General features: G+C 46.3%; 1 protein-coding gene across 1 annotated transcript; it reads left to right on the forward strand.

Moving 5' to 3' along the window:
- The first annotated feature begins 335 nt into the window (after positions 1–335).
- Positions 336–25064, forward strand: LOC105494436 (alpha-L-fucosidase 1). The gene is made up of 8 exons (XM_011762838.2): positions 336–742; positions 3620–3754; positions 5855–5992; positions 9790–9895; positions 15164–15364; positions 21020–21210; positions 23988–24087; positions 24306–25064. Exons 1-8 carry the CDS (start codon positions 351–353, stop codon positions 24444–24446), a joined length of 1404 nt encoding a protein of 467 aa, XP_011761140.1. The 5' UTR covers positions 336–350; the 3' UTR covers positions 24447–25064.

Consider the following 25064-nt stretch of genomic DNA (forward strand, 5'->3'; position numbering starts at 1 on the left):
GAGTGTTAGGATTACAGGCGTGAGCCACTGCGCCTGGCTCAATGGACTTCTTAAATGTGAGTTCTCCGCACACACTGGGCGTTGCTCACCTCCACGATTTAACCTCGCAGTTAAGTCCCTTTTCAAGGTTTTTATTCGTCCTTCAGCGAAGCGCTGTCAACGCCTCCCTACGTCTTTCCGGGTTAGAGTACCAGAGGGCTCTCCGCCGACCCGAAGAGGAAGCGACTGGGGCCAACCTATCCGGGTTGTCCCACCCCTTTTTCCTTCCGGGCCAATCGTTAGTCAGAGTGGGCGGAGCCGTGCGCCAGCACCTGCGCATTAAGAGTGGGCCGCGTCGCCTCCGGGCAGCAATGCGGGCTCCGGGGGAGAGGTGGCGGCCGGCGGGTGCCGCGCTGTGGCTGCTGCTGCTCCTCCTCCTCGGAGGGACCGAGTCGGTGCGTCGGGCCCAGCCTCTGCGCCGCTACACCCCGGACTGGCCGAGCCTGGATTCTAGGCCGCTGCCGTCCTGGTTCGACGAAGCCAAGTTCGGAGTGTTCATCCACTGGGGCGTGTTCTCGGTGCCCGCCTGGGGCAGCGAGTGGTTCTGGTGGAACTGGCAGGGCGAGGGGCGGCCGCAGTACCAGCGCTTCATGCGCGACAACTACCCGCCCGGCTTCAGCTACGCCGACTTCGGGCCGCAGTTTACCGCGCGCTTCTTCCACCCGGAGGAGTGGGCCGACCTCTTCCAGGCCGCGGGCGCCAAGTGAGTGTGGTCCTGGGGGGCGGCGCCCCTTCCCCGCTCGGGTGGCAGACAGGAGGTGGGGTGGGCGGCCAGCCGGGGCGCGCAGCTGCCGGTAGCCCCCATGACCCCGGGACCCGCGTGTGGCCTCCTGCGGCCGCAAGAGTGAGCGTGGCACACCTGATGAGGAGGAGGAGGTGCGTCTGGCTGGGGACTGATAAATGAAGTTTCGGGAGATGGCGGACTGAGAAGCCCTGGGTATCTACACCTGTGCACCGAGAGGGCTGAGTTAGGCCACTGATGTCCCTTTCAGATTGACAGACCTATCAGGACTCCAGGGTTTCAAATCAGTGGTGTGGAGCCTGGTTCTAATTCAACTGTGAACCTGGACAAGTCACTTCAGCCTCCCTGCAGCCTCTTCTATGGTTATAGAAAGGGGTTGTATCCTTTCCTTTCAGTCCTAACGTCTCTAAGAGGGAAAGAGAGGGGAGTTCTGGTGTGCAGTGTATTTGGGCAACAGTACAGATAGTCATTCATTTGCTCCTCTCAATCGCTTGTACCTAGGAAGTGCCCAAGAAAGGTTTGACTCTGAGAACTGTTGGAACTTGGGGGTGGCTGGTTCAGACAACAGAGTAGAGAGCGCTGGGGTGGGGATAAGGGGAGACCAGGACCCATGAAGTTGTCAAGGCAGGGGCTTATCCTGAAGGAGTGAGCCCTGAGAGCCCTGTATTTCCAGGTGTTAAGTCAGGGAGTGGTTACTCTCAGCTTCTAGAAAGATTCATTCGGCTGCTGGGAGAGAAGTGGGTTGGAGAAGAGTAAGAATGGAGGCGGGGAGGTTTCCCCAGCCCCTGGCTTAGAGCAGTCTTCCATTCTTATCTTGGTTCCTAATCTATCTTCCGGGTTTTCCTTTCTCTTGAACTTTGGATTCTCTTGTACAAAACAGAAATTATAACTGGCATTTAGTGTTTGCCGTTAAATGTATGGGAGTATAAGACTTGATTAAGCAGAGGACGTGTTTGTCTCCTAGGACCTTAGAGATCCATAACTTATCATTGAGAAAAATTAAAATCTGGGAGATAGCCTCTTTCCCTGCCCTTTATTTCATGGATGAGGTGACTAGCCCAAAGAGAGGAAGAAATACAATGTCCTAGACTGCAAGTCTCATGACATCAAGGTTGTTTACACTGCACCAGGGTCTGCAAACTGGTCAGCGGGATTGGTCCTCTGCCTTTTTTGTTTGTTTATTTGTTTTGTTTTTTGGTTTTCTGTTTGTTTTTTGAGATGGAGTCTCGCTCCGTCGCCCAGGCTGGAGTGCAGTGGCACGATCTCTGCTCAGTGCAAGCTCCACCCCCCAGATTCATGCCATTCTCCTGCCTCAGCCTCCCGAGTAGCTATGACTACAGGCGCCCACCACCACGCCCGGCTAATTTTTTTGTATTTTTAGTAGAGATGGGGTTTCACAGTGTTCACCAGGATGGTCTCGATCTCCTGACCTCGTGATCCGCTTGCCTCAGCCTCCCAAAGTGCTGGGATTACAGGCGTGAGCCACCGCGCCCGGCCTGTTTTGTTTTTTTGGAGACAGTTTCACTCTTGTTGCCCAGGCTGGAGTGCAATGGCGTGATCTTGGCTCACTGCAACCTCCGCCTCCTGGGTCCCGGTTCAAGCAGTTCTCCTGCCTCAGCCTCCTGAGTAGCTGAGATCACAGGCACGCACCACTACACCCAGCTAATTTTTGTATTTTTAGTGGAGACGGGTTTCACCATGTTGGCCAGGCTGGTCTCGAACTCCTGACCTTGTGATCTGCCTGCCTCGGCCTCCCAAAGTGCTGGGATTGCAGGCGTGAGCCACCGCGCCCAGACTCTGCCAGTTTTTTAAGGCCCATGAAGTGAGAATGGTTTTTACAATTTTAAAGGATTGTAAAAGTTTTTAAAGAAGAATACACTACAGAGAGGAATGTGCCCCCAGAGCCTAAAAGGACTTGGTCCTTCAAGTCCTGGAGTTCCCTCTCTGGCCAGTGATTGAATCATAAAGTGCAGGTATTAGCTGTTTTTCTGCCATAAAAGCAAATTAAATATTGAGTGATTTGGTTGTTATTTCAACACTTGCCTTTTCTCCCAGTTATTGGGTCTTTTGTTACCTCTATAATAAATGAGAGGCAATTTATATAGGCTTGGTAAACCAAACAGCTTAGTTTTCTGTTTTCTTATTTGTTGTTGTTGTTTTGAAACAGTTTTGCTCTGTAGCCCAGGCTGGAGTACAATTGCACGATCTCTGCTCACTGCAACCTCCGTCTCCCAGGCTCAAGTAATTCTTGTGCTCCAGCCTCTCAAGTACCTGGGACTACAGGCACACACCACCATACCCAGCTAATTTTTGTATTTTTAGTAGAGATGGGTTTTCGCCATGTTGGCCAGATTGAACCCCTGACCTCAGGTAATCCGCCCACCTTGGCCTCCCAAAGTGCTGGGATTATAAGTGTGAGCCACCATGCCTGGCCAGCAAATGGCTTAGTTTTCTGTCATCTGCCATTTCCAGTAGAGATCTTTCTCCTTCAGGGCAAAGAGTGAAAGAAAGTTAGTCATTCCTACCAGAAGTGTTGAAGAATCACAGAGCTAAGGTGCACTTCTTTTCCCTTACCTACTTCTTCCTTCCGTCTGGGCCTCCTCCTTCGCTGGGGACTGAGGGTTGGGACTTCCTCAAATCTGCTTCCATTCCTGGAGCAATGCCCAAGGGGAATTGTGACTGCAGCAGCTTCCTGGATATCACTAATATAGTCACTGGTACAAGTACATTTGTTGTGGTCAAGTTCTTTCAGCCATTTAAAAAGCCTCAGGCGTGCCTGGCAAGTTCATGCAAGTTCACTGCCCACTTCCTTTGCTCATGTGGTTTTGCTGTCCACAGGTATGTAGTTTTGACGACAAAGCATCATGAAGGCTTCACAAACTGGCCGAGTCCTGTGTCTTGGAACTGGAACTCCAAGGATGTGGGGCCTCATCGGGATTTGGTTGGTGAATTGGGAACAGCTCTCCGGAAGAGGTGGGTGTCTAGGGATGGTTACCCTGTCATCTCTGGATCTGGCTGTCAAGAGTTCTGTATCTTCTCTACTCTCGTGTGTTTTCTAGGTTTGCATTTAGCAAGTAGCCGGAAGGGCTTCTGGCCTTTGAATTAGCAGTGTTTGATGCTTCACAGTTTTCACGTGACCAAAGGGGACACCATTAGAGAAGTTCATGGCCATATTTGGTTAGATGAAGGATAACCAAAACACGATGCTACTTGATGTTCTGTTTGAGGAGTAGGCTGAGTGTATAAATCGTAAAGTTTGATTGGAACACAGCCATGCCTATTCATTTGTGCACTGTCTATGATGGCTTTCAAGTTACAATTGGAGAGCTGAGATAAGAGACCAAATGACTTGCAAAACCTAAAATACTACCTGAACCTTTAAGAGTTTGCTGACTGTGCACGGTGGCTCAAGCCTGTAATCCTAGCACTTTGGGAGGCTGAGACAGGCAGATCATGAGGTCAGGAGATCGAGACCATCCTGGCTAACACGGTGAAACCCCGTCTCTACTAAAAAAAATACGAAAAACTAGCCGGGCGTGGTGGCGGGCGCCTGTAGTCCCAGCTACTCCGGAGGCTGAGGCAGGAGAATGGCGTAAACCCGGGAGGCGGAGCTTGCAGTGAGCTGAGATCCGGCCACTGCACTCCAGTCTAGGTGACAGAGCGAGACTCAGTCTCAAAAAAAAAAAGAGTTTGCTGGTCGGGTGTGGTGACTCACACCTGTAATCCCAGCACTTTGGGAGGCAGAGGCAAGCGAATCACAAGGTCAGGAGTTCAAGACCAACCTGACCAATATGGCGAAACCCTGTCTCTACTAAAAATACAAAAATTAGCCGGACGTGGTGGCATTTGCCTGTAATCCCAGCTACTCAGGAGGCGAGGTAGGAGAATCGCTTGAACCCGGGAGGTGGAGGTTGCAGTGAGCCGAGATCACACCACCGCGCTCCAACCTGGGTGACAGAGTGAGACTCTGTCTCGAAGAAAAAAAGAGTTTGCTGACTCCTGTCACCTGCTCAGTTTGTTTCTCAGCACTGTGCTTTGCTTATAGTCCTGCTGTAAAACTCTGAGATGTTGATTAGACATGGACTTTAGGAGTCACGATTTTTACCACCTTTATTTAGTCCGTGGGTCATATGATGAAATACTTCAGTTGTTTTTTATCTGTGCCATTGTTTCTTGCATTGTAAGGTTTTTGTAACACTCACCATTCTTAACCCAAAGCAAGCTTTATTGAGTATGAAATTAGGTCATCAACCACATTTCATTTCGTGTATGTTAAGAACTATTAGTAAATCTTAGATAAATAAAACAATAAACCTATATTCATTTCAACTGTGTGGAAAATGTTACTAATGATTGTTTCTGAGTACAAGTACTTTGGATATTTTATTTTCTATTTTCCAGTTTCTTTAAATATGAAATTTTATGATTGACAGGGAAGACATTTTTTAAAAATAGGACTATATGCTTTTTTATTTTGTTTTGTTTTTGTTTTGAGACAGAGCCTCACTCTGTTGCCTTTGCTAGACTCCAGTGGCACAATCTCAGCTCACCGCAATCTCTACCTCCTGGGCTCAAACTACCCTCCCACTTTAGCCTCCCAAGTAGCTGGGACTACAGGCTCGCACCACCGCACTCGGCTAATTTTTAAATTTTTTTGTGGAGACAAGGTCTCACTATGTTGCCCAGGCTAGTCTCAAACTCATGGACTCAAGGGATCCTCCCACCTCAGCCTCCCAAAGTGCTGGGATTACAGGCATGAGCCACCATGCCTGGCAGGACTATACACTATTGGGATAATTGACTTAAATGATAAAAGATGGTTTAAATAACATTTTGTTGTTAAGATATTTATGTATAAAAGGTAGTTATGTGTATAATCAAAAACACAGTAAACCTTATTTTGCTTAAGTGAATGGTGAATAATTTAAGAAAATGGTTTTGAATCCCATCCCTCTCTACATGCTCTTATGAGTGAGTCTCAATGAGATGAAAAAATGCTAGAACTGATTTTCCTTAAAACAAATTATTTGTTCTATGCTTAATGACAGTTGTTGTTCTGTTTTTCTGTTTAAGGAACATCCGCTATGGACTATACCACTCACTCTTAGAGTGGTTCCATCCACTCTATCTACTTGATAAGAAAAATGGCTTCAAAACGCAGTATTTTGTCGGTGCAAAAACAATGCCAGAGCTGTACGACCTTGTTAACAGGTAAGACACAGAAATATTTTGGCCCTACGACTTTTATCAGTGAAATCAGAGCTTCCAATAGGGTGCTGTTAAAGTGGAGGAGGGATAGGTATGAAAAAAATCTAAAAGACATCAAAATAATAAAAAGTGGTGGTTGTGGCCGGGCATGGTGACTCATGCCTGTAATCCTAGCACTTTGGGAGGCTGAGGTGGACGGATCACAAGGTCACGAGATCGAGACCATCCTGGCTAACACGGTGAAACCCCATCTTTAAAAAAATAAAAAACAGCTGGGCGTGGTTGTGGGCGCCTATAGTCCCAGCTACTTGGGAACCTGAGGCAGGAGAATGGCGTGAACCTGGGAGGTGGAGCTTTCAGTGAGCCGAGATCTTGCCACTGCACTCCAGCCTGGCAACAGAGTGAGACTCTGTCTCAAAAAAAAAAAAAAAAGTGGTGGTTGTATTAAGACAAAATATGTTCTTTCCTCCTGCTTTTCAGAACTTCTGTCATGTGGTCATATTGCCTTATACATTGAAACAGTCACACAAAACCCAGGATGGTAGAAAGTCAAAATTTTAATTCCCTTCTTTTTTTTTTTTTTTTTATTCTTTTTTTTTTTTTTTTTAATTCCCTTCTTACATGCCATTTTCCCTGTGTCAGGACCCTGGAGAAGGGGGTGGTTTGGCATCAGGCAGATTTGTGTTTGAATTCTGGCTTCTGTTACACACCTTAAATAGAACACTCTCCTGAGCTTGATTCTCACTCTGAAAAGTGGGGATAATAATGCCTTCTTTGTAGGGCTCAGAATAGTATGTGAAATGTATCTGTCACGGTGCCTGGTACAAAGGGTGTTGTTATTATTACCATTATTCTTTAAATGATCACTTTCACTTAGGGATTTGCCACTAGACTTCACTATGTTTTACCCCCGTTTGCCTTTCTCAAGCCTGGGGACTCATAGAGGACAGTAGACCCTTAAAGCTTCAGAGGCAGCTGCCTGGACCCTCACTTTAGAGCAAAGGAAAGTCACCTTTAGCCAGGCGCGGTGGCTGACACCTGTAATCCCAACATTTTGGGAAGCCGAGGCAGGTGGATCACTTGAAGTCAGGAGTTCGAGACCAGCCTGGCCAGCCAGGTGAAACCTCACCTCTACTAAAAATACAAAATTTGGCCAGGTGTGCTGGTGCAGTCCTGTAGTCCCAGCTACTCAGGAGGCTGAGGCAGGAGAATCTCTGGAACCTGGGAGGCAGTTGCAGCGAGCTGAGATAGTGCTACTGTACTTCAGCCTGGGCTACAGAGGAAAACTTGGTCTCAAAAAAAAAGGAAAGAAAAGAAAAATTACCTTATATTCAGATTCTATACAGATGACTTCTCTTAAGAAAATAGTAACAGTTGTAAGAGACCATCAGAGGCATGGATTTAGACATCACTGAATCTGAAATCCCCATTCTTTTTTTTTTTTTTTTTTTTTTTTTGAGACGGAGTCTCGCTGTGTCGCCCAGGCTGGAGTGCAGTGGCGCGATCTCGGCTCACTGCAAGCTCCGCCTCCCGGGTTCACGCCATTCTCCTGCCTCAGCCTCCGAGTAGCTGGGACTACAGGCGCCCGCCACCACGCCCGGCTAGTTTTTTGTATTTTTAGTAGAGACGGGGTTTCACCGTGTTAGCCAGGATGGTCTCGATCTCCTGACCTCGTGATCCACCCGTCTCGGCCTCCCAAAGTGCTGGGATTACAGGCTTGAGCCACCGCACCCGGCCTCCCATTCTTTTTTCATACTTGGCTGTGTTGCCTTGAACAAACTACTTATCTTTCAAGATCTTGGTTTCTCTATCTGTGAAATGGGGATAATAATATATCATAGAATCATGAGAACTAATGAGGTAATGAGTTTAAATTGCCTAGTACAATTTCTTGTACAGAGTAAATCACAGACCATCTGTGTTATATCTTGCCACTTAGTGATCTTCCTAGAGTTTACCTGCTAATTATGGAGTACAGTGGACAGTTTGGTATCAGGCAGATTTGTATTTGAGTTCCAGCTCCTGTTACTTACAAGCCTTGTCAACTAAAACAAATTGCCCTGCTGAGCATCAAGTTCTTGCTGCTCAAATGAGAATAATGCTTACCATATAGGTATACACATATGTATCTATTTATACACACACACAATATGCATGCCTTATAGGGCTCAGAGTAATAATATGCTAAAGTACAAATGGGGCTGCAATGGATTCCATAAATCCTTTATAGTACAGACTTTGGTAATTATCCACAAAAATGCATTTTACAAATAGTTCAAACTCTTAAAACATCTTCAAAGCAAATCTTAGTCTTATAGTCCTGAAGCACCATTTTGTTTACTTTGCTTCCTTGAAACACCATTCTTAACTGGAATTAGTTGCTGAAAGGAAACCAAATTGTTTGTATGCTGATTACACCTCCATTTTCTTTTTTTTTTTTTTTGAGACGGAGTCTTGCTCTGTTGCCCGGGCTGGAGTGCAGTGGCCGGATCTCAGCTCACTGCAAGCCCCGCCTCCCAGGTTTACGCACCATTCTCCTGCCTCAGCCTCCCGTGTAGCTGGGACTACAGGCACCCGCCACCTCGCCCAGCTAGTTTTTTGTATTTTTTTTTTTTTTTTTTGTAGAGACGGGGTTTCACCGTGTTAGCCAGGATGGTCTCGATCTCCTGACCTCGTAATCTGCCCGTCTCGGCCTCCCAAAGTGCTGGGATTACAGGCTTGAGCCATCGCGCCCGGCCTACACCTCCATTTTCTAAAATGGCATAAAGAAAAAGATTAGGGGCCGGGCGCGGTGGCTCAAGCCTGTAATCCCAGCACTTTGGGAGGCCGAGACGGGCAGATCACGAAGTCAGGAGATCGAGACCATCCTGGCTAACACGGTGAAACCCCGTCTCTACTAAAAAATACAAAAAACTAGCCGGGCGAGGTGGCAGGCGCCTGTAGTCCCAGCTACTCGGGAGGCTGAGGCAGGAGAATGGCGGGAACCCGGGAGGCGGAGCTTGCAGTGAGCTGATATCTGGCCACAGCACTCCAGCCTGGGCGACAGAGCGAGACTCCGTCTCAAAAAAAAAAAAAAAAAAGAAAAAGAAAAAGATTAGGGCAGGCGTAGTGACTCGTGCCTGAAATCCCAGCACTTTGAGAAGCCAAGGCAGGTGGATCACTTGATGCCAAGAGTTCAAAACCAGCCTGGCCAAGATGACAAAGCACTGTCTGTACTGAAAATACAAAAATTAGCCACACATGGTGGTGCACACCTGTAATCCCAGCTACTTGGGTGGCTGAAGCATGAGAATCACTTGAACCCAGCAGGTGAAGGTTGCAGTGAGCCGAGATCACAGCACTGCACTCCAGCCTGGGGGACAAAGCAAGACACTGTCTCAAAGAAAAGGAAGAAAGGAAAAGATCGGGAGGAAATATACCAAAATGCTGTGTTTGTTTTAAACAGTGGTTTTATTAGCAAATCTTTTCAGTTTTCCACATCCTCTGCATTGTGATAATTTTTATGCCACATACTTTCAAAATGGAGGAAAATTAATTTTAAAATATTTATTGCAAAAATCAGTCCACAAGTCAAGTGCAGTGGTGTGCACCTGTAGTCCCAGCTACTCAGGAGGCTGAGGCAGGAGGATCGCTTGAGCCCAGGAATCTGGGCTATAGTGCACTATGATCGTACCTGTTGATAGTTGCGGGACTCAAGCCTGGGCAACATAGCAAGATCCCATCTCTAAAAAAAAAAAAGGTCCATAAGATTTTACTGTGAACATAGATAATAAGCTCTGTCCTGATCACATGTCTTCCAGCTATAAACCTGATCTGATCTGGTCTGATGGGGAGTGGGAATGTCCTGATACTTACTGGAACTCCACAAATTTTCTTTCCTGGCTCTACAATGATAGCCCCGTCAAGGTATGTGATTATATGACTTCTTTCTTATTTATCTCCTATGAAGAAAGAAAGTACAAGGAGCCAAACTCTGGAGTAGACAACAGCAGCAGGAGCAATAATAAACAGGAATATCAACATGGGGGCAGTAGGGACTGGGGCACTTAATGGATGTTAAAGTTTCTCCTCCTTTAATCTTCCCTGGCTCCCTTAGAGTATAAGCTTTCTTCTCCTTTAGTTCTTTTTTTTTTTTTTTTTTTTTTTTTTTTTTTTTTTTTTTTTTTGAGACGGAGTCTCGCTGTGTCTCCCAGGCTGGAGTGCAGTGGCGTGATCTCAGCTCACTGCAAGCTCCGCCTCCCGGGTTCACGCCATTCTCCCGCCTCAGCCTCCCAAGTAGCTGAGACTACAGGCGCCCGCCACCACGCCCGGCTAGTTTTTTGTATTTTTAGTAGAGACGGGGTTTCACCATGTTAGCCAGGATAGTCTCGATCTCCTGACCTCGTGATCCACCCGCCTCGGCCTCCCAAAGTGCTGGGATTACAGGCTTGAGCCACCGCGCCCGGCCTTTTTTTTTTTTTTTTTAATTGAGACAGAGTCTTACTCTGTTGCACAGGTTGGAGTGCAGTGGCGTGGTCTCCGCTCACTGTAACCTCTGCCTCCCAGGTTCGAGTGATTCTTCTGCCTCAGCCCTCTGAGTAGCTGAGATTACAAGCGCCCGCCACCCTGTCCAGCTGATTTTTGTGTTTTTAGTAGAGGCAGGGTTTCACCATGTTGGCCAGGCTGTTCTCGAGCCCCTGACCTCTGGTGATCCACTCACCTTGGCCTCCCAAAGTGCTGGGATTACAGGCATGAGCCACCATGCCCGGCATTCTCCTTTAGTTCTTAACTTTGACATTATAGGTTTAAACAATGGTAAATTTACATAGTAGACTAAAAATAGTAATTACAATTCCCAGACCACTACAGAGAAAATAAACTCTATTAAGCAAATGTTATAAATGAGAAAATCACCAAAAATATATTAAAATGTATAATAAAATATAAAGAAAACATATAAAAGACATAAAGGCCAAGCGCAGCAGCTCATGCCTATAATCCCAGCACTTTGGGAGGCCAAAGCAAGCAGATGACTTGAGCCCAGGAGTTCGAGACCAGCCTGGGCAACATAGTGAGACCTCGTCTCTATAAAAAAACAAAATTAACTGGGTGTGGTGGCACAGATGAGTAGTCCCAGCTACTCGGGAGAGTGATGTGGGAGGATCGCTTGAGCCCAAGAGGTCAAAGCTATAATGAACCTAGATCGTGCCATTGTACTCCAGCCTGGGTGACTGAGCAAAACCCTGTCTCCAAAAAAATAAAGAAAACATATATGCAAAACATACAAAATTAAATGGTAGGAATAAAATGCAAATGTCTGCAATCCCAACTACTCTATGTTGATTTTATAGTTTAACTCTCAGGGGGCACACTCACTTCCCTTATATGCAAATCCTTGGGAGAATGTGGCCTACCCAGTACCCCTCCCTATAATCAACACTATTAGGCAGTGCATAATGGCTGCCCATTTACAGTTTGTATTTTAGTGTACTTGCAAAGTAGCAGAAACCCCAATCTTCACTATAGCAAATTTCAAAATTGTACATGTTCTAGATTTGTTGTGGATTTAAAAGAAAAATCTTAAGTGTAAATCCAGTTTATATTGAGGTACCTTGGTAGTTCATAAATGTCTAAGGGTCTTATTGGGTCTCTATTACTAAGCTCAGAAAATGGGAAGAAAGAAAAAAACAGATTCTATATGATGCACAGAGACAGATGAAGAGTGGTTTCCTGAGGCCGGGAGTGGTGGCTCACCCCCGTAATCCCAGCACTTTGGGAGGCCGGGGCTGGTGGATCACGAGGTCAGGAGTTCAAGACCAGCCTGGCCAAGATGGTGAAACCCCGTCTCTACTGAAAACACAAAAATTAGTCAGGCGTGGTGGTGGGTGCCTGTAATCCCAGCTACTCAGGAGGCTGAGGCAGAGAATTCCTTGAACCCAGGAGGTGGAGGTTGCAGTGAGCAGAGATCGTGCCACTGCACTCCAGCCTGGGTGACAGAGCGAATCTCCATCTCAAAAAAAAAAAAAAAAAAAAAAAGTGGTGTTCTGGAACTTGATGAATGTTTACGACGTCCCAGATGTGCGGTGCATCCCTGGGTAATGAACTCTGATGTGATGTCATATCGTAATTGTCTGCATATCTGTCTCTGCTAGTCTCTGCTGGATTGTTGAGGGCAAGAACTCTGTTTTATTCACCTTGGAAACCCAGTGTCTGCCACAGTGTGAGCCTCATGGTAGTTGCCGAATAAATAGGATAAGTAGGTGGGTGTTGAACCAATAATTCAGATTGTTAATACCCCATTTGTCTCTGAAATGGCGTCTATGTATATATTCAGGGTGTATACCCCTGGAGCCAGGTCGCTTGCTATGTGAAGTTACAGTCTAGTGTTTGTGCTTAAGGAGTATCATAGAAGGAAAAACAATTAGCCAAAGGTGCAGGATTGGAAAAGGGAAGAAAAGATCAACCCCAGTGCCATTTAAAAAGCATGACTAGCTAGACAGCCTGAGCCTTTTTGGCCTCTTTTTTTTTTTTTTTTTTTGAGATGGAGTCTCACACTGTTGCTCAGGCTGGAGTGAGTACAATGACATGATCTCGGCTCACTGCAACCTCCGCCTCCTGGGTTCACACGATTCTCCTGGCTCAGCCTCCCGAATAGCTGGGATTACAGGCGCACACCACCACACCTGGCTAATTTTTTGTATTTTTAGTAGAGATGGGGTTTCACCATGTTGGCCAGACTGATCTTGAACTCTTGACCTTGTACTCCACCCGCCTCGGCCTCCCAAAGTGCTGGGATTATAGGCATGAGCCACCGCTCCCCACCGGCCTCTCTTAAACGATAATTCCTCAGCAACCAGGACCTTCTATGTGACTGTGTGTCAACCCATCTTCACACTAGCTTTGCAGACATATGGGGACTGTAGGTTCTCCTTCATTTCTACCAGGATTTATTGAGAACCGGTGCTGTAGCATGCCACATGCTAAGCCCTGGAAATGCTGAATGAATGGTTTCTGCCTTTAGAGAACTAGTCTGAAGAGAAAGACAGACATACAAATGAAGTACATTATAGGGTGACCAGTAGAAGTATGTCCTTAGGTCTCCACAATCCATAGACAACTGGCTCGAATGCCAAAGTGGAGGGTACTGCATTAGCTTCTGTGGGATGAAGGAGTGCATGGCTGTGTCTGTCGTTGACGGGCTGAGTGTACAGGGAGCATTCATATCACCTGAGGACTCTGAGAAAGGGGAGGTGTGGCGAGGAGCGACCTTTACTCACTCTGTGCCAGAGTCTGGGTACACTGTCACTTTTATCTCTCCCTCTCAAACCCCTGTGAGGTGGGTGATATTTGCTTTTGGATTTTGTTTGTTTGGTTGGTTTTGTTTGTTTTTATAGATAAGGTAACTAGACTTAAAAGGTAAAGTTACCTGCCTAAGACCCCTTGACTACTAGGTCGTGGAGCCAGCTATGAACCTCAAAGCCCTCGATAATCTTGTAACCAGGTAATAAACTCTGATATGATGTCATATTGTAATTGTCCACATATTTCTCCTCTGCTAGTATCTGCTGGATGGTTGAGGGCAAGACCTCTGTTTTATTCACCCTGGAGACCCAATAATCTGCCCACAGTGTGAGCCTCATGGTAGTTGTTGAGTAAATACCTATTGAATAAATGGATGGGTAGGTGTTGAATGAAGAATTAGGATTGTTAATACCCCATTTTTCTCTGAAATGGCTTTTACATACCTGTTCTTGAATTGATCTTGTGTTGTCCATTTCAATTCTGTGACCCCATGATGCCCAGACATTGGATTGAACTAGTTACAAATAATGACTATTCTTCTATTTCTCTTTGGCACTTAACTAGCTTCCTTAGGAGAAACTTCCATACCAATGCAAATGACTCTAAAACAGGCAAGAAATGGGAATTTAAAACTTTTATTTAATCTCCTTTTGCCATGATGAGTTGAACATGGTTTCAGGTTTCATTTGTTTTTGTTTTTGTTTTTGTTTTTGAGACAGAGTCTTGCTCTGTCGCCCAGGCTGGAGTGCAGCGGCACAATCTCGGCTCACTGCAATCTCTGCCTCCTGAGTTCCTGCGATTCTCCTGCCTCAGCCTCCTGAGTAGCTGGGACTAAAGGCACATGCTACCATGCCCAGCTAATTTTTTGTATTTTTAGTAGAAACGGGGTTTCACCATGTTAGCCAGGATGGTCTCGATCTCCTGACCTCATGATCTGCCTGCCTCGGCCTCCCAAATTTATCTTGTATTGGCCACCCTGTTATAAAATATGCTGCCATATTTAACATTTACATTAAGATATTCCATGTATGATTTGTCATTCTTCAGCTAAACCTTTTTTTTTTTTTTTGAGTGGGATTGGCTTTCCTTTACCTAGGTAAGGTTGGGATTATATAGTTGGAAAACAGCCTGCCATGGGTTCAGATACCTGATTTGTAGTTCCAGCTTTTAAAACTGCCTAGGGGCATGGTCCCAGGCAGGTCCTCTCCTGTCCATTTCTCTTCTTTTTTTTTTGAGACGGAGTCTCGCTCTGTCACCCAGGTTGGAGTGCAGTGGCGCGATCTTGGCTCACTGCAAACTCTGCCTCCCGGGTTTACGCCATTCTCCTGCCTCAGCCTCCTGAGTAGCTGGGACTACAGGTGCCCGCCGCCACACCCGGCTAATTTTTTGTATTTTTAGTAGAGATGGGGTTTCACTGTGTTAGCCAAGATGCTCTCGATCTCCTGACCTCATGATCCACCCACCTCGGCCTCCCAAAGTGCTGGGATTACAGGCGTGAGCCACCGTGCCTGGCCCATTTCTCTTCTTATAGAATAAGTGGTTTACCAGATGATCTTTAAAGCAGGCTCTCCCAGCCCTGACATGTATCTCTGCCTCAGTACTGTTGACATTTAGGGCTGAATATTTGTTTGCTATGGGGGCTATCCTGTGCATTGTAGGATGTTTAGTAGCATCCCTGGTCTCTACCCACTAGATGGCGTACCACCCCAGTTATGACAGTCAAAAATGTCTCTAGACTTACCAAATGTCCCCTCCAGAGCAAAATTGCCCCCAGTTGAGAACCACTGCTCTAGACTAACTTTCTTGCTTTCAAATAGAGCCTTACCAAAGTGCATTACATAAAGAAGTCAAGTGGTTTTACTCCTCATGACCAAGTATTCTTTCCCTTCTTAGGATGAGGTGGTAGTAAATGACCGATGGGGTCAGAACTGTTCCTGTCACCATGGAGGATACTATAACTGTGAAGATAAATTCAAGCCACAGAGCTTGCCAGATCACAAGTGGGAGATGTGCACCAGCATTGACAAGTTTTCCTGGGGCTATCGTCGTGACATGGCAATGTCTGATGTTACAGAAGAATCTGAAATCATTTCGGTAAGAGCACCTTTGAGTTTTTTGTTTTTTTAATGAAATGGGGTCTTGCTCTGTCATGCAGGCAATAGTGCAATGGCACGATCATACCTCACTGTAACCTCAAACTTCTGGGGCTCGAGTGATCCTCCCACCTCAGCCTCCTGAGTAGCTAGAATTACAGGTATGTACCTCTACATCCAGCTACTTTTTAAATTTTTTGTAGAGACAGGGTCTTGCTGTGTTGCCCAGGCTGGTCTCAAACTCCTGGCCTCAAGAGATCTTCTAGCCTCAGCTTCCCAAAGCACTGGATTACAGGCATGAGCCACGGCACCTGGCCTGAGTTCATTATTTTTTAACTATGGATCTCAAACCAGCTTTTTAAATTATTATTATTACTTTCTAACATACTATATGATTGATTGTAATTATTTTTTTTCTCTCTTTTTTTAAATTTTACTTTAAGTTCTGGGATACGTGTGCAGAGTGTGCAGGTTTGTTACATAGGTATACATGTGCCGTGATGGTTTGCTGCAAACTATCAACCCGTTGTCTGGGTTTTAAGCCCCGCATGCATTAGGTAATGCTCTCCCTTCCCTAGCCCCCCACACTCCAACAGGCCCTGGTGTGTGATGTTCCCCGCCCTGTGTCCATGTGTTCTCATTGTTCAGCTCCCACTTATGAGTGAAAACATGCGATGTTTGGTTTTCTGTTCCTGTGTTAGTTTGCTGAGAACAATGGTTTCCAGCTTCATCCATGTCCCTGCAAAGGACATGAACTCATTCTTTTTTATGGCTGCAAACCCGGTTTTTTTATGTAAGAGTGATGTCCAGCTTCATCCATATCCTTGCAAAGGACATGGATTCATGCTTTTTTATGGCTGCAAAACCAGCTTTTTTATGTAAATGCAATGGAAGCACTCTGGATAGAAGTGCAGATCAATAGAACCCTTTTTTTTTTTTTTTTGAGACGAAGTCTCGCTCAGTCGCCCAGGCTGGAGTGCAGTGGCCGGATCTCAGCTCACTGAAAGCTCCGCCTCCCGGGTTTACGCCATTCTCCTGCCTCAGCCTCCCGAGTAGCTGGGACTACAGGCGCCCGCCACCTCTCCTGGCTAGTTTTTTTTTTTTTTTTTAATTTTTTAGTAGAGACGGGGTTTCACCGTGTTAGCCAGGATGGTCTCAATCTCCCAACCTCGTGATCCGCCCGCCTTGGCCTCCCAAAGTGCTGGCATTACAGGCTTGAGCCACCGCGCCCGGCCAATAGAATGCTTTTAAGGACATTGAATAGACTAACAGAAACTGTCCAAGGAAATAATTGGAATTACACAAGAAAGTTGTGCAGAAGTCCTTCCAGGATTATTTGTATGTATGTATATATGTATGTATGTATGTGTGACCAAATTTCACTCTGTCACCCAGGCTAGAGTACAGTGGTGCGATCTCGGCCTGCTGCAACCTCCACCTCCCGGGTTCAAGCGATTCTCCTGCCTCAGCCTCCCGAATACCTGGGAATACAGGCACATGCCACCATTCCCAGCTTATTTTTTGTGTTTTTAGGAGAGATGGGGTTTCTTCATGTTGGCCAGGCTGGTCTCAAACTCCTGGTAACCATAAAAATGTTGACAAATTTAATATGGGTTAATGCTTAGAGCACTGAGTGAAAAAATAAGTTACATATTGGCTCTGGGCACAGTGGCTCACACCTGTAATGCCAGTACTTTATCAGGCCAAGGTGGGAGGATCCTTTGAGGCCAGGAGTTCAAGACCAGCCTGGCCGACATAGAAAGGTCCCATCTCTATTATTATATATATTTTTTTCCATAAAGTTACGTATGGGCTGGGCAAGGTGGTGGCTCACACTTGTAATCCCAACAGTTTGGGAGGCCAAGGCAAGAGGATTGCTTGAGGGCAGGAGTTCAAATCCAGCCTAACCAATGTAGTGAGACCCCATCTCTATTTTAAAAAATAAAAATTGGCCGGGCGCGGTGGCTCAAGCCTGTAATCCCAGCACTTTGGGAGGCCGAGACGGGCGGATCACAAGGTCAGGAGATCGAGACCATCCTGGCTAACACGGTGAAACCCCGTCTCTACTAAAAAATACAAAAAAACTAGCCATGCGAGGTGGCGGGCGCCTGTAGTCCCAGCTACTCGGGAGGCTGAGGCAGGAGAATGGCGTAAAACCCGGGAGGCGGAGCTTGCAGTGAGCTGAGATCCGGCCACTGCACTCCAGCCTGGGCGACAGAGCCAGACTCCATCTCAAAAAATAAAATAAAATAAAATAAAAAATAAAAATAAAAATAAGTAGCTGGGCACGGTGGCTCACGCCTGTAATCCCAGCACTTTGGGAAGCCAAGGAGGGCGGATCGCAAGGTCAGGAGTTGGAGACCAGCCTGGCCAATATGGTAAAGCCCCGTCTCTACTAAAAAATCCAAAAAAATTAGCCTGTCATGGTGGCGCATGCCTGTTGACAGAGTCTCGCTCTGTCGCCCAGGCTGGAGTGCAATGGCGCAATCTCAGCTTACTGCAAGCTCCGCCTCCTGGGTTTACACCATTCTCCTGCCTCAGCCTCCCGAGTAGCTGGGACTACAGGCGCCCGCCACCTCAGCCGGCTAGTTTTTTGTAATTTTTTTTTTGGTAGAGATGGGGTTTCACCGTGTTAGCCAGGATGGTCTCGATCTCCTGACCTAGTGATCCACCCGTCTCGCCTCCCAAACTGCTGGGATTACAGGCTTGTGCCACCACGCCCAGCCAAAAAATTTTTTTAATAAATAAATAAATAGATAAGTTACATATTATTACAACTCTATAAAGTTAACTACATAGGAAAAAGACTGGAAGAAGACATCAAAAGTTAATGGTGTCGTGTCACTTGGAGTACTGTAAATGAATTCTTACAATTAATTCTTTAAATTCCTTTTTTTTTTTTTTTTTTTTGAGATGGAATTTCGCTTTTGTTGCCCGGGCTAGAGTGCAATGGCATGATCTCATCTCACTACAACCTCCACCTCCTGGGTTCAAGTGATTATCTTGCCTCAGCCTCCCAAATAGCTGGGATTACAGGTGCCCACCACTGTGCCCAGCTATTTTGTATTTTTTTTTGTTTTTTTGTTTTTGTTTTTGTTTGTTTGTTTGTTTGTTTTTTGAGACGGAGTCTCGCTCTGTCGCCCAGGCTGGAGTGCAGTGGCGCGATCTCGGCTCACTGCAAACTCCGCCTCCTGGGTTCACGCCATTCTCCTGCCTCAGCCTCCTGAGTAGCTGGGACTACAGGCGCCCGCCACCGCGCCCGGCTAATTTTTTGTATTTTTAGTAGAGACGGGGTTTCACCGTGGTCTCGATCTCCTGATCTTGTGATCCGCCCGCCTCAGCCTCCCAAAGTGCTGGGATTACAGGCGTGAGCCACCGCGCCCGGCCGCTATTTTGTATTTTTAGTAGAGACAGGGCTTTACCATGTTGGCCAGGCTGGTCTCAAACTCCTGACCTCAGGTAATCCACCTGCTTCGGACTCCCAAAGTGCTGGGATTACAGACGTGAGCCACCACGCCTGGCTGAATTCTTCAAATTTTCTATAATGAATTTAAAATTTTCTCTATATAACCTTAGTTTCTTTCTTTTTTTTTTTTTTTTTTTTTTTTTTGAGACGGAGTCTTGCTCTGTCACCCAGGCTGGAGTGCAGTGGCCGGATCTCAGCTCACTGCAAGCTCCTCCTCTCGGGTTCACGCCATTCTCCTGCCTCAGCCTCCCGAGTAGCTGGGACTACAGGCACCCGCCACTTCGCCCGGCTAGTTTTTTGTATTTTTTTTTTTTTTTTTTTTTTTTTTTTTGAGACGGAGTCTCGCTCTGTCACCCGGGCTGGAGTGCAGTGGCCGGATCTCAGCTCACTGCAAGCTCCGCCTCCCGGGTTCACGCCATTCTCCTGCCTCAGCCTCCCGAGTAGCTGGGACTACAGGCGCCCGCCACCTCGCCCGGCTAGCTTTTTTTGTATTTTTTAGTAGAGACGGGGTTTCACCGTGTTAGCCAGGATGGTCTCGATCTCCTGACCTTGTGATCCGCCCGTCTCAGCCTCCCAAAGTGCTGGGATTACAGGCTTGAGCCACCGCGCCCGGCTTTTTGTATTTTTTAGTAGAGACGGGGTTTCACCGTATTAGCCAGGATGGTCTCGATCTCCTGACCTCATGATCCGCCCGTCTCGGCCTCCCAAAGTGCTGGGATTACAGGCTTGAGCCACCGCACCCAGCCTCTTTTTTTTTTTTTTTTTTTTTGAGACAGAGTCTTGCTCTGTCGCTCAGGCTGGAGTGCAGTGGCACGATCTCGGATTACTGCAAGCTCCGCCTCCTGGGTTCACACCATTCTCCTGCCTCAGCCTTCTGAGTAGCTGGGACTACAGGCACCTGCCACCACGCCTGGCTAATTTTTTGTATTTTTAGTAGAGATGGTGTTTCACTGTGTTAGCCAGGATGGTCTCGATCTCCTGACCTCATGATCCGCCCGCCTCAGCCTCCCAAAGTGCTGGGATTACAGGTGTGAGCCACCGCGCCCAGTCTATATAACCTTAGTTTTTCTGAGCTGCCTGGATATGTATAATACCTGTTTAAGGTCACAGTAACACACACACCCGAATCCCACTCCAGAAGCCGTAAAGAATGTATATCTTGGCTGGGCGTGGCGGCTCACACCTGTAATCCCAGCACTTTGGGAGGGTGAGGCAGGCAGATCACAAAGTCAGGAGTTCAAGACCAGCCTGGCCAACATAGTGAAACCCCATCTCTACTAAAAATACAGAAATTAACCAGCCATGGTGGTGCATGCTTGTAGACCCAGCTACTCGGGAGGCTGAGGCAGGAGAATCACTTGAACACAGGAGGTAGAGGTTGCAGTGAGCCGAGATCATGCTACTGCACTCCAGCCTGGGAGACAGAGCAAGACTCCGTCTCAAAAAAAAAAAAAAAAAAAAAGAACGTATCTCTTTATAGCAGTTTTCCCAAAGGGGCAGCATGTGCATTTATATAACCCAATGCATAATGTCCTGAAATTCTCAGCTTCCCTGCCCACACCTCACGTTTCTGGGGCATGACCCTTCCCACTCACCCAGCACCATGAGAAGTACGGTATCACAGAAAGTGCTCCATGGCCACTCCCTGAAATTCGAGTTAATGTAATTATCCATCTTATAGCATGATTTTTCAGTTTATTCACATGAGCCTAACCTGCTTTTATAGTGACAAAAATATATATAGAGAGAGAATTTTTAGCTCAGGTGTGGTGACTCGTGCCTGTGATCCCAGCACTGTGGGAGGCCGAGGCAGGTAGATCACCTGAGGTCAGGAGTTTTGAGATTGCCCTGGCCAACATGGTGAAACTCTGTCTCTACTAAAAATATGACAATATTAGCTGGGTATGGTGGCGCATGCCTGTAATTCCAGCTACTCAGAAGGCTGAGGCAGGAGAATTGCTTGAACTAGGGAGGTGGAGGTTGCAGTGAGCCGAGATCACGCCATTGCACTCCAGTCTGGGCGACAAGAGTGAAACTCTGGCTCAAAAAAAAAAAAAAAAATTTAAAACAGCAGAGGATATTTACCAAACAGTGTACCCTAGATTCTTTCTCTTCTCCTACTGTCTGTTTTAAGCATGATGCCAGACTTGGCTTTCCTAGCTAGACTTTCACTGTGTCTGTTCTCTCCAGGAACTGGTTCAGACAGTCAGTTTGGGAGGCAACTATCTTCTGAACATTGGACCAACCAAAGATGGATTGATTGTTCCCATCTTCCAAGAAAGACTTCTTGCTCTTGGGAAATGGCTGAGCATCAACGGAGAGGCCATCTATGCCTCCAAACCGTGGCGGGTGCAATGGGAAAAGAACACAACATCTGTGTGGTGAGTCTCGTCTTCTGTTGTGTGTAAGAACAGGCTGGTGCCCCATCTGGAACTGGTAACTCCTTGGGTCCACAATGTTACAAGCCAGGCTGGAAGTTGCCTTGAGAAAATCCAAAAGCTGTCATTTTCCCATAAAATTTGTGCCCCATTTGAGTTATGTCTTAGGCTACTGGGTTATCTTTGACCAGTGAGGGGAGAGAGTGGGTTTGGTGAAAAGGGAAGGAGCAACAAAGCATCCGTCAATTTATTGAGATTATTACCCTGCCCCCTAAAAATAGTAATAACGAATGCTTGGGTTGCACAGGGCCCCATTCTAAATTCTTTCCATTCATACTTGGACTTCGGGATCTAGTTATTTGATCTTGGGTCCCATTTTTTTCCACTGCAGAATGGAGTGACGATACTTTATAGTGTTGTTGTGAGGATTAAATGAGATGAGTGCCAGGCACAAACTAAGTGTTCGATTAAAGGGAACTGCTTGTATTATACCAGAGAGCTTAGGTCTCTGGATCTAATCCCTCCATTAATCCCTCTGTTTTGGATGAGTTTCTGTTTAGTGGTTGTCTTAGTCTGTTTTCTGTTGCTATAACTGAATCCCACAGGCTGGATTTTTATTTTATTTTATTTTATTTTTAGACAGTCTACTCTGTTGCCCAGATTGGAGTACAGTGGCACAATCTCAGCTCACTGCAACCTCTGCCTTCCGGGTTCAAGCACTTCTCCTGCCTCAGCCTCCGAAGCAGCTGGGATTACAGGCACCCACCACCATGCCCAACTAATTTTTGTATTTTTAGTAGAAGCGGGGTTTCACCGCGTTGGCCAGGCTGGTCTCGAACTCCTGGCCTCACGTGATCCACCCGCCTCTGCCTCTCAAAGTGCTTGGATTACAGGCATGAGCCACTGCACCTGGCTTACACTGGATAATTTTTAAAGAATAGAGGTCTATTTAGCTCACAGTTCTGGAGGCTGGGAAGTTCAAGAGCATAGCACCAGCATCTGGTGAGGGCCTTCCTGCTACATTATGACATGGTTGGGGACAAGAGTGGGCATGTCCACTCAGGTCTCTCTTCCTCTTATAAAGCCATCAGTCCCATCATGGGGCCCTACCCTGATCACCTTATCTGATCCTAATTACTTCCCAAAGGCTTCACCTCTAAATACTGTACTATCAACATATGAATTTGGAGATTAAGTTTCCAACATATGAGATTTGGGAGACACATTCAAACCATAGTAGTGATTTTCATCCTCTTCTCTAAAGATAGTGAAATTTCAGAACAGGCCAGGTGCGGTCTCAGAAAAAAAAAAAAAAAAAGAAAGAAAGAAATCTCTGAACAACAAATCTGTCTTCAGGCCGGGCGCGGTGGCTCAAGCCTGTAATCCCAGCACTTTGGGAGGCCGAGGCGGGCGGATCACGAGGTCAGGAGATCGAGACCATCCTGGCTAACACGGTGAAACCCCGTCTCTACTAAAAATACAAAAAACTAGCCGGGAGAGGTGGCGGGCGCCTGTAGTCCCAGCTACTTGGGAGGCTGAGGCAGGAGAATGGCGTAAACCCGGGAGGCGGAGCTTGCAGTGAGCTGAGATCCGGCCACTGCACTCCAGCCTGGGTGACAGAGCAAGACTCCGTCTCAAAAAAAACAAAAAAAACAAATCTGTCTTCATTGCATATCTTGTCCTTGTTATAGTCTCTGCTATTTTCACATGGATTTGGAATAGAAAAGAGATTTGAATAATAAGGTAAATGGCCTCATTTATTTGAAGTAACTGGTGTAGGAGTTAATTTTTAAAGACAACTTGACCCAATTGGCAGGGAAAATGGAAGATATCACCAGATAGAGTTGTATAAACTGCCTCCTTCCTGCAGACCTTCATTGGTAGTGAGTTATTGGTGCTCCCTATTAGCAGTGACAGACTCAAGGACTGGGATTTGGTAGATAATTGAAAGGCGAATAAGTGGCCTTGTGCAGTGGTTCACACGTATAATCCCAGCACTTTCGAATGCCAAGGTGGGAGGATCACTTGAGCCTAGGAGTTTGAGACCAGCCTGGGCAACACAGCAAGACTCCATCACTAAAAAAGAGAAATTCGGCCAGGCACAGTGGCTTACGCTTGTAATCCCAACACTTTGGGAGGCCAAGGTGGGTGGATCACCTGAGGTCAGGAGTTCAAGACCAGCCTGGCCAACGTGGTGAAACCCCGTCTTTACTAAAAATACAAAAATTAGCTGGGCATGGTGGCAGGCATCTGTAATCCCAGTTACTCAGGAGGCTGAGGCAGGAGAATTGCTTGAACCTGAGAGGTGAAGGTTGCAATGAGCCAAGATTGTACCACCATACTTCACCCTGGACAAGAGTGAGGCTCTGACTCAAAAAAAAAAAAAAAAAATAAGGAGCCAGGTGCAATGGCTCATACCTGTAATCCCAGCACTTTGGGAGGCCGATGCAGGTGGATCACTTGAGGCCAAGAGTTTAAGACCAGCCTGTTCAACATAGCAAAATGCCATCTCTACTAAAAATACAAAAGTTAGCCAGGCATGGTGGCGCACACCTGTAATCCAGTGACTCGGGAGGCTGAGGCACAAGAATTGCTTGAACCCAGGAGGCAGAGATTGCAGTGAGCCAAGATCATACCATTGCGCTCCAGCCTGGGCAACAGAGTGAGACTTTGTCTCAAAAGAAAAAAAAATTAAAATTAACATTAAAAGGGAATGCATAAAGTTGTATATCAGGATAACAAGCCAGGTATCTTTGACAGTGTTGTTTCTGTTTTCCCAGGTATACCTCAAAGGGATCAGCTGTTTATGCCATTTTTCTGCATTGGCCAGAAAATGGAGTCTTAAACCTTGAATCTCCCATAACTACCTCAACTACGAAGGTAAGGAGGCTCAGTCAGTCCTAAGATGTAACTTTCTGTAAAGGAATTGGCAGATTCATCCTTTCTTCCTTCCCTGCCAGGTTTCTCCCATATTCATACCTCTTTTAGACTGGCTTTCCTGCCCTGGCCCAGCATGGCTGTTTCCCACCATAGTCAGCCTGTATTCTCTACTCATTAGTGCATTACCAGTTGGTTTCATTCCCTTTTGTTTTCTGCAGATAATGATGCTGGGAATTCAAGGAGATCTGAAGTGGTCCACAGATCCAGATAAAGGTCTCCTCATCTCTCTGCCCCAGTTGCCACCCTCTGCTGTTCCTGCAGAGTTTGCTTGGACTATAAAGCTGACGGGAGTGAAGTAATCATTTGAGTGCAAGAAGAAAGAGGCGCTGCCTGCTGTTTTGCTGCTTCAGTTTTCCTCTTATAATACCATCACTAAAATCAACGAACTTGTCTTCTCCACCCAGAGATGGCTTTTCCAACACATTTTAATCAAAGGAACTGAGTACGTTACCCCGATGTCTTAATGGACCAAAGATCTGAGATCCATTGCGATTATATCTGTATCAGATCAGCAGAAGAAGGGACTGAGCAGTTAAACTCTGAGTTCATCAATTCTAATATTTGAAATTATCTACAATGGAATCTTCCCTCTGTTCTCTGATAACCTACTTGCTTACTCAATACCTTTCAGCCAAGTCACCCTGTTGCCTATGGGAGGAGGTGGAAAGGATTTGGCAAGCTCAGCCACATGCTATTTAGTTAGCATCGGTTGTCACCAACACTATGCAAAGGGCAGGAGAGCCTTGGGGGAAAGGAAAAGGCTAACCAAGCTGTTATGGTCAACTCTTCAGAAATTTCCAGAGCAATCTAAGAGCACCAAACAAAATTCGCTATGTTTACAGTGATACTATTAAGAAAATGAATGTGATTCTGCTCTGTCTTTTTAAATATGATCAAATTAAAAAATGTATACATCA

The sequence above is a fragment of the Macaca nemestrina genome, chromosome 1 (genome assembly GCF_043159975.1).
Source record: "Macaca nemestrina isolate mMacNem1 chromosome 1, mMacNem.hap1, whole genome shotgun sequence".
NCBI classification, from domain to species: domain Eukaryota; kingdom Metazoa; phylum Chordata; class Mammalia; order Primates; family Cercopithecidae; genus Macaca; species Macaca nemestrina.

Bases quoted from the DNA above. Each gene is read 5' to 3' on its own strand.
- LOC105494436 (XM_011762838.2), top strand. From the start codon at position 351: ATGCGGGCTCCGGGGGAGAGGTGGCGGCCGGCGGGTGCCGCGCTGTGG. The intron at 21,211-23,987 runs GTGAGTCTCGTC...CTGTTTTCCCAG, and splicing joins AAGAACACAACATCTGTGTG to GTATACCTCAAAGGGATCAG. The intron at 24,088-24,305 runs GTAAGGAGGCTC...TGTTTTCTGCAG, and splicing joins TAACTACCTCAACTACGAAG to ATAATGATGCTGGGAATTCA.